We start from the raw sequence: 16,725 nt of genomic DNA on the forward strand, positions 1-16,725 counted from the left end.
GATCTCTTAGAGAAATCAGCCATTGGTATCACTTTTTTCCCCCTCTACTTTTCTGTTTCCTTGATTTCTATTCTCATGTTTGTTTCCTTACATCTACTCTGAGTTTATTTTGTTCTCCTTTCTCTAAGATTCTTATTTTTTTTAAAGATTGATTTTATTTATTTGACAGACAGAGATTACAAGTAGGCAGAGAGGCAGGCAGAGAAAGAGAGAGGAGGAAGCAGGCTCTCTGCGGAGCAGACAGCCCAATGCGGGGCTCCATCCCAGGACACTGGGATCATGATAAGATTCTTATTTTGTAAGATTGGATTAGGGGCACTTGGGTGGCTCAGTCGGTTAAGCATCTGCCTTTGGCTCAGGTCATGATCCCAGAGTCCTGGGATCAAGCCCAGCTTCAGGCTCCCTGATCAGTGGGGGGCCTCTCCCTCTTCCTCTGCCCCTCCCCTTGCTTGTGCTGTCTCTCAAATAAATCTTAAATTTAAAAAAAAAAAAAAAATAGGAGCGCCTGGGTGGCTCAGTAGGTTAAGTGTCTGTGCCTTTGGCTCAGGTCATTATCCTAGGGTACTGGGATAGAGTCCCATGTCGGGCTCTCTGCTCAGCGGAGAACCTGCTTCTCCCCCTGCTGTGCTCTCTGTCAAATAAATAAATAAAATCTTAAAAATAATAATAATAATTTAAAAAAGGAAAGGTTAGATCATTGTTTTTAAACCTTGTTCTTCTCTAATGTAAGCATTTTGGACTACAGTATTTCTTCTAACCACTACTTTTATTTTAGAAATTCTGATGATGTGTTTTTGTTTTCATTTTATTTTTGTTTCAAGTTTTTATTTAAATTCTAGTTAACATATAGAATGATACTGATTTCAGGAGTAGAAACTAGTAATTCATCACTTAAATATCACACCTAGTGCTCTTTTATTTCCTCTATCTATTAATGACAAGAATGAACTACTGAGACATCAAGATAAAAAGCTTCTGCACAGCAAAGGAAGCAACAAAACAAAAAGCCAATCTATGGAATGGGAGAAGATATTTGCAAATGACATGTCTGATAAAGCGTTAGGATCCAAAATCTATAAAAAACTCACTAAACTCAATATCCAAAAAAATAAAGTTAAGAATGGGTGATAAGAAGACATGAACAGACATTTTTCCAAAGAAGACATACAGATGGCTGACCGACACATAAAAAGATGGTCTACATCACTTATCATCAGGGAAATACAAATCAAAACCATGATGAGCTAACCCCTCACACCTGTGTGAATGGCTAAAATTAACAACACAGGAAACAACGAATGTTGGCAAGGATAACAGAGAAAGGGGAAACCTCTTACACTGTTGGTAGGAATGGAAACTGGTGCAGCAACTGTGGAAAACAGTATGGAAGTTCCTGAAAAAGTTTAAAATAGAACTATCCTATGACCCAGCAATTGCACTATTAGGTATTTACCCAAAGGATACAAAAATATTGATCTGAAGGGGCACACATACCCCAATGTTTATAGCAGCACTATCAACAATAGCCAAACTATGAAAACAGCCCAAATGTCTATCGAATGAATAAACGGATAAAGAAGATGTGGTGTGTGTGTGTGTGTGTGTGTAGTGCCACAATAATGCCACAGAAATTATGCTGCATCCTTCTCAATGCATCATGTCAATATGTCTTATAACTGGTGATGTTAATCTTCTTTAAGATGATGTCTGCCAGGGGTGCCTGGGTGGCTCAGTGGGTTAAAGCCTCTGCCTTCGGCTCAGGTCATGATCCCAGGGTCCTGGGATCAAGCTGCACATCAGGCTCTCTGCTCAGCAGGGAGCCTGCTTCCTCCTCTCTCTCTGCCTACTTGTGATCTTTGTCTGTCAAATAAATAAATGTAATCTTTAAAAAAAAAAACTAATAAAAAAAAAAAGACAATGTCTGCCAAGTTCCTCCACCATAAAGTTATTCTTTCCCTTTGTAGTTGAGTAGTTCAGAAAAGATACTTTGAGATCATGTGAATATCTCTGTCCTCCTCAAACTTTCACCCGCAGATCAATCTTGCCTATAGCAATTATTACTGTGCTGTTCACCTAATGGTATTCTTTTATTTCCTTCTGTCTACTAATGAAAAACTGCCAGTTTCTCTAATTCTATAGTATCTTTATTTTGCCCTCACTTTGGAAGGATATTTTTGCTGGGTATGCAATTTTACCTTGAGAGTACCCTTACTAACCCCAACCCCAAGACCTTTAAGATGTTCTCTTGTTGTTTTTGGCTTTCACTATTTCTGAAGCCATGGTATTTTTTATTGTTTATCCTGTTATGTAGGTAAAGGATCTTTTTCCTTTGGATGCTTTTAAGATTTTTCTCTTTACTTTGGTTTTCAACAACTTGACTATGATATACTTAAGTGGGATTTTGTGTTTATCCTGCTTGACATTCACTGGGCTTCTTGGATCTGTGGGTTGAAAATCTGAATCAAAATTGGAAAATTGGAGGCCATTAGTTCTTTAAATATTCTTTCCTCTACAATTTCTTTCTCTTCTCATAGAGTTGTTATAATTACATAAATGTTAGACTGCTTGGTTACTGAGGCTCTTTCCTTTTCATTCCCTTGTCCTATGTTTTATATCAGATAGTTTCTATTGTCCGATCTTCAAATTCACTGATCTCTTGTTCTGTCGTATTCAATCTGCTTGAAGCCTATTTACTGAATTTTTCATTTTTGAGGGCGAGAGGCAGTGAGAGAATCTTAAGCAGGCTCTACGCCCAGCACCAATCCCGACATGGGGCTCAATCTCACAACCCTGAGATCATGACCTTAGCAGAAATTAAGAGTTGGATGCTTAACTGAGCTACCCAGGCAACCCCTGAATCTTTCAACTCTGATATATATTGTTTCAGTTCTAGATTTTTCTTTTTGCTCTTTTACAGTTCCTAGGTCTCTGCTGAGATTCTCCTCCATCTGTTCTCTTATTAAGCATATCATAAACATAACTTAAGTTCAGTTATATTCAGATAAATCCATAACTTCAGTATTTTTGAGGCTTATGGTTAAGGATTAGGTGGATCCCAGAAGAGCTCCTGAGAGCTAAAGCAGTCTTATATCTAAATTGCATCCTTTCTGGGATCTCAAATGATGTCCAATGTGTTCTGATAAATCTTTCTGTTCTAGCTGATCAGAACTGCTGTTTCCCAGCACATGTTGCTTCTGGAATCTCAATTCAGGTCGTAATAACCCAGTAGCTGTTTTTGCTAGGAGTTTCACTGCAGCATACCGTGGGAGGCAGTGGCTCACCTCAGTAGGTAGTATAGTAGTATTTTATCCCTGATACTGTTTCGAATGGTTGGCACAGAATGACTTTTGGACTGTTACGCCACTCTTTTTAAAATTTCTCTAAACATATTGTCCTTTATTCCTTGCACCTGAGGTAGACACACCCCATCACCTCTTCCCTGGTACTATTGCCCTGTAGCTTCTTACCCTGTGTATATGCAGCACTTCATTCAAAGCTGAAAGATGCATATTTCTAGAGCTTCTATCTTGGTCTAGTTTTCCCAAATCTAACCACTCCAGTAGCCCCAAATGCTGATCTCTGCGTTCTTCAGTTCAGTTATATCAGTGTACTCTGCTTAACCTCCACCTACTTATCCCATGGTCTGGGAAATGCTTTCAGGCAGAAAATCACAACAATCATGAAGCTCATCTCACACGTTTTCCTTCTTTCAGGGATCATGGTCCTTTACTACTTGGTTGTCCAATACCTGAAAACATGTGCTTCAGATATTTTGATTAGTTTTATAATTGCTTACATATGGACGCGGTCTACCCTAATACAAGTTATTCATAACTAGAGGCAGAAACCCACACTAATAGTCTTTAGGAAATTCAATGCGCTTCTAATTTGTAAGTTAAAAAAAATTCTTCCCCTAAATTCACAAGAAGTTTCTTGTAAATTCAATTTAAACTTCAAGAACCACAGAGTTCAAAACAACAGCCTCACACACAAACAAACAATAAAAAAACTCTGCTTTATCTGCACTTCAACTTCCATATAAACAAATAAATGATTTAAAATATGTTGAATCCCTTAAAAACGCTAATAGGTGATCACTATTGATATGCATGTCTATCTCTTACCTTATAGAGTTTGAGAATTGTTTTAATGCATTCATGTACAAACTTGGTCTGTCTCTGAAGACTTCCACCATACAGTGCCACCAGTTCTTCATTGAAATTCACACTAAAGAAGTCAAAGTGGTACTTGAAGTCAATATCTTCTGCTTTTCTAAGTGCAATAGAACCAATAGAACGAACTGCAGAGGAAAAGTGCGAAGTGTACATTAAGCAAAATTTCTAAAAGTTGCAACCATTCTTGCTTCAAAGTCTCTTAACAAATAACTTTACCCCATACTCTGAATATAAACAACCTACCTCAGGGTGACATCCTTCAATATCAATTTAGAAGAACAAACCGTTGTTTGTATTGTGTGTCTTGTGCCCTAAATGTTTTTTAAATTTAAATTAAATATAAAGTAAACAGGTCTTTCATTCTTTACCCACTTGCACTTGATTAGGGAAAATAACTAAAAGGGAGGAGAATACTTTGAAGAAAAGAAATGTTAGCCATCTGTATGAATAAGTCACACTTGAGGACTTTAAGAATGAGAAAATTCCTACAAGAAATGTATGCTTGGGGCACCTGGGTGGTTCAGTGGGTTAAAGCCTCTGCCTTTGGAGCCCCGCATGGGGCTATCTGCTCAGTGGGGAGCCTACTTGCCCCCTCTCTCTCTGCCTGCCTTTGTGCCTGCTTGTGATCTCTCTCTGCCAGATAAATAAGTAAAATCTTAAAAAAAAATAAGTAAATAAAAATTTAAAAAAAAGAAATGTATGCTCGTCACTTGGTTAAGATATTTATGCTTGATCTGTTTTTTTCTTTTTTTACACATGACCTCCAATCCATCAGTAAATCCTATCATCCTCCACTTTCTAAATATAACCCCAATCAACATTTCTCACCACTTCCACCATCTTCTTAATCTAAGCACCATCATCTCTTGCCTTAAATACCCTAATAGTTTCTTCACTGGTCTACCTGCTTCCAGTCTTAGGTTTTGCTCTGTAAATCCTTCCAAAAATTTGTAAATTGACTGCATTAATTAGTATTAAAAGTTGCAGTGTATGGTTTAGCAAACAAAATAGCTTTTTGCCATTCCATTTTTTTAACATATACAATTCACATACTATACAACTTATGTAAAAAGTACAATTCAATGATTTTTAGTATATTCACAAAATTCTACTACTCTATTTTTTAATTACCCCAAAAAGAAAACCCCATACTCATTAGCAGTCATTCCTCATCCTCTTTTCCCCCCAATCCTGGAAAATACTAATTTACTTTCTGTTCCTATGGATTTGCCTATTCTGGACATTTCTTTTTTGTTTTCTTTTAAGATTTTATTTATTTGACAGAGAGAGACACAGAGAGAGAGGGAAAGGAAGCAGGGGGAGTGGGAGAAGTAGGCTTCCTGATAAGCAGGGGGCCAGATGTGGGGCTCGAGTCCAGGACCCTGGGATCATTACCTGAGCCAAAGGCAGATGCTTAATGACTGAGCCACCCAGGCGTCCCTATTCTGGACATTTCTATAAATGTGATCATATATATGGGTTTTTAAGACCAGCTTCTTTCACTTATGTTTTCAAGGTTTATCCACATTGTACCAGGTAACTCATGTTATCAGTTTATTAATTCCTTTTTATTATATAAGCTTCAGGTGTGCCGTTTTACAATTCAGCACCTGTATACACTACAAAGTCATCATCACCACAAATCTATTTACCATCCATCACATACAACTAGTTCCTTTCACTCATTTTGTTCACTCCCGATCCCCTTACCCTTTGGTAACCGGCAGTTTGTTCTCTTTATCTCTGAGTTTATTTTTTATTTACTTTTGAAAATTCCAAATTTCAGTGAAACCATATGGTACTCTTCTTTTTTGGTCTGATTCATTTCACTTAGCATAATAGTCTCAAGGTCCATCCATGTTATTGCAAATGGCAAGATTCCATTCCTGTTATTTGCCTGAGAGTACTAGATCCTTGTCGGTAGTAGTCTAACAAGTATAAGATGATATGTGTTTTGATTTGCATTTCCCTGTTAGTGATATTGTCTTTTCATGTGCCTGTTAGCGACCTGTATGTCCTCTTTACAACAATGTCTATTTATTTTTCAATCGGGCTGTTTTTTGTTGAGTTATGTAAGTTCTTAATATATTTTGGGTATTAACCCCCTATTGTATATATGGTTTACGAATATCTTATCCCATTAAGTAAACTGCCTTTTCACTTTAATGGTTTCCTTTGCTGTGCGGAAGCTTTTTAGTTTGGTGTAGTACCATTTATTTTTACTTTTGTTTCCCGTGCTTCGGAGTGAGATCCACGAAGATGTTGCTAAGACCCATGTCAAGGAGCTTACCATATATATATATATTTTTTTTTTAAAGATTTTATTTATTTATTTGACAGAGAGACAGCAAGAGAGGGAACACAAGCAGGGGAAGTGGGAGAGGGAGAAGCAGGCTTCCCTCTGAGCAGGAAGCCCAATGTAGGGCTCAATCCCAGGATCCTGGGATCACTACCTGAGCCCAAGGCAGACGCTTAACGACTGAGCCACCCAAGCGCCCCACTGTCTATATTTTCTTCTAGCAGTTGTAAGGACTCAGGTGTTATACACAAGCCTTTAATCCACTTTGTGTTAATTTTTGTGTATAGTGGAAGACAGTGGCCTAGTTTCATTCTTTTGCTTATGGCTATCCAGTTTTCCGAAAACTATTTATAGAAGAGACTGTCCTTTCTCCATTGTATGTTCTTCACTTTTTTATCAGAGATAAATTGACCATGTATGTGTGGGTTTACTTCTGGGCTCTCAATTCTCTTCCACTGACTTGTGTATGGTTTGTTGTTGTTGTTGTTTTTATCAATACTGCACTGTTTTGATTACTACAGTTCTGTAATACAGTTTGAAATCAGGAAGTGAGGTACTTCTAGCTTTGTTCTTTCTCAAGACTGCTCTGGCTATTTGGGATCTTCTGTGGCTCCAGACAAATTTTAGAATTATTTGTTCTACTTCTATGAAGTATACCATCAGAATTTTGATAGGTGTTACACAGAATCTGTAGATTGCTTTTGGCAGTATGGACATTTTAACAGAACTAATGTTTCCAATCCATAAGCACAGAATAGATTTCCATTTATTTTTCTTTTCTTTCATCGGAGTCTTAAAGTTTTCAGTGTAGAGATCTTTCGCCTCCTTTGTTAAATTTATTCCTAGGTATTTACTCTTTTCAATGCAATTGAAAATGAGATTGTTTTCTTAATTTCTCATTATTTATTAGAAACACCATAGATCTCTGTATATTGATTTTGTATCCTACATTTCACTAAACTCACTTATTAATTCTAACAGTTTTTTTTGGAGTCTTGAGGATTTTCTATATATGTCATCTGCAAATAGTGACTATTTTACTTCTTCCTTTCCAATTTGGATGGCTTTTAAAAACTTTTCTGGCCTTACTGCTGTGGCTTGGACTTCCAATACGATGTTAAATAAAACTGGTGAGAGTGGGCATCTTTGTCTTGTTCCTAGAATTAGAGGAAAAGCTTTCAGCTTCTCACCATTGAGCATAACATTAGCTGTAGGACTGTCCTATATGGCCTTTATTATGTTGAGGTACAGTCCCTCTATACCCACTATTTTGAATTTTTATCATAAATGAATACTGAATGTTGTCAAAGGCTTTTGTTACATCTATTAAGATGATCATATGATTTTCATCTCTCATTGTATTAATGTAATTGTATCATATGGATTGATTTGTGGATACTGAACCTTCTTCCATCTCTGGAATAAATCCCACTTGATCATGTATGGTTGGATTTGGTTTGCTAATACTTTGCTAAGGATTTCTGCATCTAGGCTCATCCAGGATATTGACTTGTAATTTTCTTCTTTCATCATTCATTCCTTTTTACTGCTGAATAATATTCCATTATATGTATGTATTTTATTTATCCATTCTTTAGTTGATGTTGGGTTGTTTCTCCATTTTAGTTAATTTGAATAGTGTAGCTGTGAACATTTGCAAACAAGTTTTCGTGTGAGAGTACATTTTCATTTTTCTCGGGTAGATACCTATAGCAGAATTGCTAAGCTTAAAACTCTATGTTTAACATTCTGAATAACTGCCAAACTGTTTTTCCAAAGTGGCTCTACCATTTTATATTCCCACCAACAATGGATAAGGGTTTCAATTTCTTCATATCCTCAATGACCCTTGATATTATCTTTTAGATTATAGATTTTAGATTATAGCTACCCTAGTGGGTATGAAATTACATCTATCCTTATGGTTTTGATTTGCATTTCCCTGATGATTAATGATGTTATCTTTCCTTCTTTCACTCTTGCCCCTTTACAGCATATTCTCTACACAGCAAAGCCAGAGTAATAATTTTTTAAAAATAAATCACACCTACTATACTGTATAGAATTTAAAAATCTGACAATTCTAATGCTTTCAAGGATGTGAAGCAAAGGGAAGTATAATATAGTATTTCTGGGAGTATAAATAAGCACAGCCAGTAACAACAGAAGGATACATATAACCTGTGACATGAATTACATTATAGCATACATCTTACAGAAACATGGGCTTATGTGATCCAAAGTAAGAAAAATGTTCTTTACTTGAAATTACCAATAAATATAAATAACATTAGTATCCAAAGACAGAATATTTAAACTATGGTATAGCCATATAATGGGATAACATAGAGTGAAAAAAATATGAATCACAGCTCATACAACAACCTGGATGAATTTTTTTTTGTTAAATATTTTATTTATTAGAGAGAGAGAGAGAGAGAGAAAGAACGAGCAGGGGGAGCATCAGACTCACTGCTGAGTAGGGAGCTGCATATGGGACTTGGTCCCAGGACCCTGGAATAATGACGAGCTTAACTAACTGAGCCACCCAGGCATCCCCGAAAGAATTCTTATTATATAAAAGAATATGCCAGTTAATAGTCAAAAAGTATATTTGAAATGAAATTACTTCCAGATTACTTGATTGTTATGCCAGAAATAACTGCTATTATCTCCAGGCCAACATTCAACTTGGAATCTATCTACAAAGCTTCCCTATCTTCACCTTTCTGTGTTCCCATCAGTATTTCTAGATATGATTTAAATAGCTCCAAAAGAAAGAAACCAACCTTTTCTCTTGTTTAGCAAAACATAAACCAATTTACTTCTCTACTCAGTATTCTAGGTTATGTTTTCTCTACCTTCCATTTTCAACATAAACCTTTCTTCTGCTGATTCCCGGATCCCTGTGTCACTTATCCTACCTACTCCATCCTGTTTTCTCTGTCTTACACTAAGTGGTCTTCAACTATTCTTTGTACTTATATTTTTTCCCTCCAGACAATATGTCAAATATCTGTGTCTCCTGTATGCTTAGCATAGTACATAGAATATGAATCTGGTAAATTCTTTGATTGAATTTTATAGCTTTCAAAATTATTTCCAAGACTTACCTTGCTTATAACTTCCAGCATTACCAGGAAGAAAGAGAACTGGAATACCAGTCAAAGGGAGAATTTTGTGTTCTTCAGCATAGGATCCTTCTCCATAAAGATATAATTCATATGCAGGATAGCGTTTTGCCAGTTTCTTTGGAAGTTCTATTTTCTGCAGGGGGGAAGAAAAGGCAATTCCACTTTAATCAGTTGTATTAATACAATTCAGTCTACTGTGCCCAATTCGGAATTATACACATTTGAAACAGTGTAAAAATATTACTGATAATAAAACTGCACTTTTACTTTTATTCATACGTAGAACACATCTTGAATTACGTGAGTTTTGAACCACGCAGTCTTCAGGAATGCATAAAATGGAACTACCTAGGGGCGCCTAGGTGGCTCAGTTGGTTAAGCCACTGCCTTCAGCTCAAGCCGTGATTCCAGAATCCCGGCATCGAGTCCTGCATCGGGCTCCCAGTTCCGCGGGGAGTCTGCTTCTCCCACTCACCTTCTCCCCTCTCATGCTCTCTCTGTGTCTCTCTCTCTCTCTCTCTCAAATAAATAAATTTTTTTTAAAAAATTGAACTACTTGAAACTCTAATTAATATAAATTATTCAAAATAGTCACTGACACAAGAAAGACACTGGGGTATGTCAGCAAATTATTTGTTAATATAATTGGAAATGTACTTAATATAGTATCTGTGTCAATTATCCTTAGAAATGATGAAGGCTTTCCATTATCAAATCAATTCTTTTTTGCTATTTTAAACTGTTTTGTAACGCCTCTCCTTTTACATAGGCTCAACTACATCATCCAGTTGTTACATCATTCAAAGGAAAGTAATTTTGTTTTACAATGCAGCTTTCTGGCCTCTCAACTTAATATGCTTTGACCTGCAATGTGCTTTACAAATTAATATGAATCTTACAGCCATGTCTTGGGTCAAGACATGCACACTCTCCTCACCATAAACATTCCAATGAGTTAGCATCTGTTTTGGGTTTTGTGGACCAGGTGTATGGTTTGTCAGCAAGCCTTAAACTACTCTGCAATTTATATTATTTTATAACATTTATTTATATTATTTTATAACAAATAAGCCAGTAATTCATGTAACATCATCCCCAAAAGGTAGGAATCTATAAAAGTGGTGGTAAAGTACACTCCCTTCTTCTGCTCCTTTTTAAATTATAGAAACCATTAAAAATGAAGCCAGTTACATTGAGCAGTAGATTTATTTAAGCAGACATCAATAGATTTAATGATCTAACAGGGCTGTACATGTGGTTGATAAAAATTTTAAATACTAAATGAATTTTAAAGCCTGTAAATATTAGTAACACTGAAAAACCTCACTGTTCTACAAAGCAGAATTCTGATCATTCATGCACATTCCTGAATATTATTTTAAAAATATTAACATAAACAATCTGTGTTAATAACAACTGAAAATATCTTTAGAAATTGTGAGCTTACTGTTTAGGATATTAGCAATTTCATCTCTCCAAATACATATATATATATATATATATATATATATATATATATATATAGACTTCAATTCAAATTTGTCCTAATATTAACTATGCACAATATATAATCAAACTGAAATGATACAATATTTTAAGCACACATGAAGCAAAAAAAAAAAACCATTAATCTCCAACTCCTCCCAATTTAGTACACCTTCGGATATGACAGTACATGAGTATTAGATCATTCTTTTTAGTATATTAGCTAAACAAAGTTTTGAACTAATTGAATATTAACTCAGAAAAAACAGGAAACTATTAGCATATGGCAAAATTGCATTCCAGAGTACAAGCTGGGAGTGGCAGGAAGAAACAAGAAGGGCTGTGACCAGATTGAAGACAGAAAAAGTACAGGCATATGGAAAGGATGCTGATGAAGAAAAAGAGGGTCAAGGGACTTAAAAAGAAAACTTATAGCAAAAAGATCCCCATATATTTTATATTATTTTATATAGATTACTTTAAATGAGAACCCCTCCCCAAAACAGACGTTTAATCAAAATCAAATTACCTTTATACTTAAATATCTCCACAATCCTGCCTCTGCTGTTCATCCTCTCTTGACTCTGCCTTAGTACAGTTCCTTTTAATCTCTAACCCAGAGCCCTTTCAAAAGACAAAAATTCTAACGAGTTCCCAAGTGCTAGAAAAATACTGATTCAAGAAACTATTGTCTATTTTATGATATATATTTTTTACCTGTAAATTAAAACTGGAAAATTAAAATTTGAGGCCCATAATTAATAAAAAGGAAAAAAGATTTTGATTAAAATGAATACAGTTTTAAAGATCTTACAAAGAACTCTTCTCAGCCCTTTGCCCATTCCACCCCTAAGGACTCCAGCTTAATAAAAAGACCTAGGGAGAGGTGAATCTTTCAGAATGGTCATAACCTCCCTACCCAATCCATAGTCCATACTGCTGTCAAGAATTACCTTGTGGGGCACCTGCGTGGCTCAGTTAATTAAGCATCCGCTCTGGTCAGGATCTCAAGGTCCTGAGAGAGAGCCATGAGTTGGCCTTCAGGCGGAGTATAAAGCCTGCTTAAGATTTTCTCTCTCCCCTTCCCTCTTGCCCTTCCACCCCACTCAACCCCTCAAATAACATAAAATAAAATATAATTAGAAATATCATGTTAAAACATACACCTCCTGTGTTTCCTGATTAATAGATGATAAAGGCCTGAGAGACCCTCTAAAATCTGTCTTCAATTATTCTTACCATTCTTTTAACTTACACATGCTAGGTTTTAAAAATTTTAATATGCTTCAAAATTCAAGACTCAATGGATGTATAATGAAAAGGCTTTCTCCTACCCCTAGTCCTTTAGCCATCTAATTCCCTACCCAGAAGGCAACCGATGTTAGCAGTTTATATTCTATCCATACCACTTACACAATGTGTCCTGGTGCCTTCCTACCTTCACAAATGCTATTCTTTATTCCTGCAGTTTTCTCGTTTCTGCTCTTCATGAACTCTGTGTGTGTGTGTGTGTGTGTGTGTGTGTGTATCCTCTAATTTGCCACACCTTCTCTACAGCCTTTGACTATCAAAGATGAATGGATGCTTTGGATGCTTTCTTCTGTGAAGACCCTCATATGCACTTACTGTGAAATTATGATTTAGCACATTATATTTTAACTGTCCATTACATCCTGTCTCCCCCATTGTATTATAAAGAAATAAAAATTATAAAGACATAAAGGCACAAAGTCTGATTCATCTCTAATTCCCTCACCCATACCCAGTATCTAGAATACACTTGAAAGAGTTATTCAATAAGCTATTTGCTAAGCAAACATCACACTTAATAATAAAAGTATGATTCGTGTTTTCCAATATCAACATTTTCTTTCAGACAAGAACAATTAGATCACATATCTGAGGACAGCCAAATAGATTGCTGTATAGGAGAAAACAACACAGATGTTTCTTCTCCAATTCTGCAATTTGCCAAAACTGTTTGCTACCAAATAAAAGCTTTGCCTTGCATCATAATAAAGCAAGAAGCTTGAAAGGATAATGTGTATTTTGCCTGGTAGGTTTGTGAGATGTTCAGTTAACTCTGAACAAGCAAATTTTGGAAATCCAAAGGTAGAAAATGAATACTCAAAACAACTTTTTAGTTTTTTTTTTTAAGACTTTATTTAATTTTTTTTTGAGAGAGAGAAAGAGAGCGAGAGAGAGAGGGAGAGAACAAGCAGTGGGGAGGGGCAGAGAGGGAGAGAGAGAGAGAGAGTCAATCAGACTCTGCTGAGCAGGAATTCCAATGCTGGGGCTCTGATCCCAGGAGCCCCCCCATCACCACCTGAGGCAAAAGCAGACATTTAACAGACTGAGCCTCCCAGGCACCCCTACTCAAACAATTTTAAAATTAACACTTCATTTTTACAAATAAGCTCAAATTTCTGTCTTACCTTTAATTTTTAAAATGGGGAATAAAGTTCAACTACCTTTCATTTCCTCTAACATTCGGCTAAAGAATAAGTAAATAAGAATTAAAAAAAGAAAAAGGCATCAAGGAGAAAACCCAACAACTATGTCATCTCAAATGCTGGAGTCACTCTGTGAACAATTAAAAAGCTTACTATAAAATGTAACTAAAAATAAACAATACATATAAAATATATTTAGAATATATATTCATTAAAACCCACTGGTTCTTAATAGAATTACCTCAGTTATCCAGAAATCTCACTACATTTCAAAGTGACTCATTTCTATAGACAGGTTTTAACTGTATTTCTAAAATAACATGACCTGATCTGCACAATAAAAGGTCTAAGAATCAAGTATAAATACTGTAATTAATTAACATATTTTTACATCATAAAAATAAAAAATCTACTGAAAAATGCATATCAGAAACTCCAGCCACTGTAATTATTACTGTACTGACAAATTATTAACAGTAACCTCAAAAAGGGAGCCTAAATCAAAATAACTAAATACAGACTACTCAACAATTAAAAAAAAGAAAAGTCAAATAGCTCTCTTGCACTAGCTAATTTTCTGTCTTTCCAGTTAACTTTGAAGCAAGAAATAGATCTATGAGTACATGTGCTTTGTTCTCAAAACACTAAGCGATTTCCACTACCGCAGATATTAAAATAGCTTCAATAATTGTGGACAATCTCAAAATAAATGGGCATTAGTTCTGTATTGTTCGAGATAATTTTGTTTTAATCAAACTCTTCAACACAATACAAAACTAAAGTGACCTACTTCAACCTGTTGAGTTTTCCCAATTATTAAACCACAGAAAAATTAGTATAAGGGCTCTATTTTCAGTTAAAAAAGAAAACTAAACTAAAAGCCCACGTACTTAACTATGCATAACCTCTGAGAAACATTAACCAGCATATGTGCTTAGAAACCGAGACAACAGTAACACGTTAAAATCTCCTTCAACAGCATTTGGTATCAAGTTCTTCCACTCTCTTATAAGCATTGATGCAAAACCACGATAAAGAGCTCGAAACAGATGAAATCTAAACTAGAATTTTGCCCACGAGGAAAAGACGTTCTTCAGCAATCTAAACCTTAGGTAGTTTTAGGATCTAAATAATAGCATTAATCAAGTAATCTCCTCCTCCATAATGACCTTTACACAGAGGCAATCACGATCTGCATGCTTCCCCTTAAATAATATTATTTTTAAAGTATATTTAAAATGCGTTTTATCAGTAACATATTCCAGCACATGTACTTTTTATGGCAGGGAGTTACCATGTGACACGTATTCAGTAACTGGGGGATGCGTTTACAAGTAGGACAATCATTCAGGAGAAATGTCTTTGGGCACTTGTGTAACTTATCACTACAGGGGGTCATGAATGAAATTCTAGACTCCACTGTGCCGACCTGACGAAGCAACTGCGATTGAAAATGGTCAAAACAGAACTGAAGAGGCGGGGGGCGGCGCGCAAGTGCGCGCTCCGGGCAGGCCGGGTCTCCCCCAAATTGCAAACCCGGTGAGAAAACAAAAACACTCCGAGACGGATTCTGGATGAACTGCTCAGAGACGACGTGCAGAAACACGGGCGTGTGCGCACACGCACGGACCCACAACCTACCGAACCGGAGGCTCCGCGAACTTGACGGGAGGGAGACTCAGTAGTTCTCCACTTAATTCCTTATCAGGTGAGCCTCTCCCGCCGGAGTCAAACCCCGGAGTCGCAAAGGCAGTCTTGGGATCCAGCCACTGCACACTCCGCAGCAGCTCAGCCCCTTTCCAGAAAGGCGAAAGCTGACGTGCAAATCACGGCGCGGGATGGTGAGAATTTAGGCGCGTGGAAAGCAAAGGAGGGTCTGGGGCACCTGTTAAGGCAGGAACGCGGGGAAATAGGGGTCTGGGTTTAGGGAAAGGGGCTGAGGTTGCGTCTCTAGGAATGGGGGGGTGGGGTGGGCCCGGGGAGTCGGAAGAATCTGTACCTGGGGTTTGGGTCCGGGAAGGGAGCGGAGGGACAGGGGAGAGCTACGAGGGGGGCCGGGAGGATGCTTCAGGGAACCATCTACCTGACACCCCACTGTTGAGAGGACACAAAGGGTAGGTGAGGGTAGCGGGTGGGGTGGGGGCGGTCTGCAGAGTCTTCGGGAGCGAAAGAAAACCAGAGACGAGGTTGGCATAAGGGAGCCGGAGAGGCGCGGGAGCCCAAGTGGGGAGAAACCCGCAGGAGGGGCCCGAGTCTCAGAGCGCCCAGGTGAGACTGCCGAACCTCACCTGATACTCCGGGTACTCAAACATATAGCTCATACTGCACTTGTTCTCCTCGAAGCCGAAGAAGACGTCCCACAGCCCCAGGGTTGCCATGAAAACCATAAGGGCATAAAACGCCAGATTCCAGAAACTGACTGACTGAAGAAACATGGTGCCGCCGCCGGCGCGCGGCCCCAAGTCCGACTGAACCAGCCGAAGAACGCCTAGCCGCCGGCGCGGGAGCGAAGCCGGAGCAGCGCACGCCTGCGCAGACGCCCCGCCTGCCCAGGCGCCCGCCGCGCAGTGCGCGTGCGCGCAGTCGGCCTGCTGCGCCTCCCGTCTGGCATCTGGTTGAGAGAAGAGGTGGCGCTTGTGGCGGGAGCGCGAGTCTGGGGGGAAAAGAAAAGGGGGGCGAAGCGGGTTAGGTTGGACAGACCGAGGGGGAAGAGGTGGGTGGGTGAGGAGAAGGGAAAGGAGGAAGGGCGAGGGAAAGAAGAGGCGGGCGCAGGAGCCTCGGAGGCTAGAGAGGGAAGGGCTGGGGCAGGGAGTGTGGGCATGGGGGGGGGGTTAACCTGGAGAGGGGGAGGCGGTTCCCGGTGCGGAGCCGACCCGGCGCGGGCAGGAGGCCATTAGCCCTGGGAGCCTTCCGCTGTCGCGTCGGAGACCTCTCCCTGCGCAGTTTAAAAACCCTTCCCTCTCAGTTCTGAAACGCCTCAGGCCTCTGCCATTTCGGTTCTCCCAGCGGCCACCGAGCGCGCCCACAGCCCCCTGGACCAGTTAGCGTGAGGAGGGACAAGCGTGTTTCCCTCCTCTTGGACCGCAGACGTTACCCCGAAGGCGACCGCGCTTCAGAGCCGCGGCACACAAAAATCACCAGCAGGTCGGCAACGTTCCGTACTCGGTGTAACATGGAAG

The 16,725-nt window shown here is 38.5% G+C and overlaps 1 protein-coding gene across 1 annotated transcript in view; it reads right to left on the reverse strand.

Moving 5' to 3' along the window:
• Nucleotides 1-16,492, reverse strand: part of PGAP1 (post-GPI attachment to proteins inositol deacylase 1) — a 76,992-nt gene extending 60,500 nt beyond the window's left edge. Inside the window, exons 1-4 of the mRNA XM_032354283.1 lie at nucleotides 16,383-16,492; nucleotides 15,835-16,199; nucleotides 9,588-9,741; nucleotides 4,125-4,300 (exon numbers count right to left, since the gene is read on the reverse strand). Coding sequence (XP_032210174.1) covers nucleotides 4,125-4,300; nucleotides 9,588-9,741; nucleotides 15,835-16,199; nucleotides 16,383-16,440 — 753 coding nt within the window. The 5' untranslated portion in view covers nucleotides 16,441-16,492. The remainder of the gene's footprint in view (nucleotides 1-4,124; nucleotides 4,301-9,587; nucleotides 9,742-15,834; nucleotides 16,200-16,382) is intronic.
• Nucleotides 16,493-16,725: the final 233 nt, after the last annotated feature.

This window comes from Mustela erminea, chromosome 8 (genome assembly GCF_009829155.1).
Source record: "Mustela erminea isolate mMusErm1 chromosome 8, mMusErm1.Pri, whole genome shotgun sequence".
Classification (NCBI taxonomy): domain Eukaryota; kingdom Metazoa; phylum Chordata; class Mammalia; order Carnivora; family Mustelidae; genus Mustela; species Mustela erminea.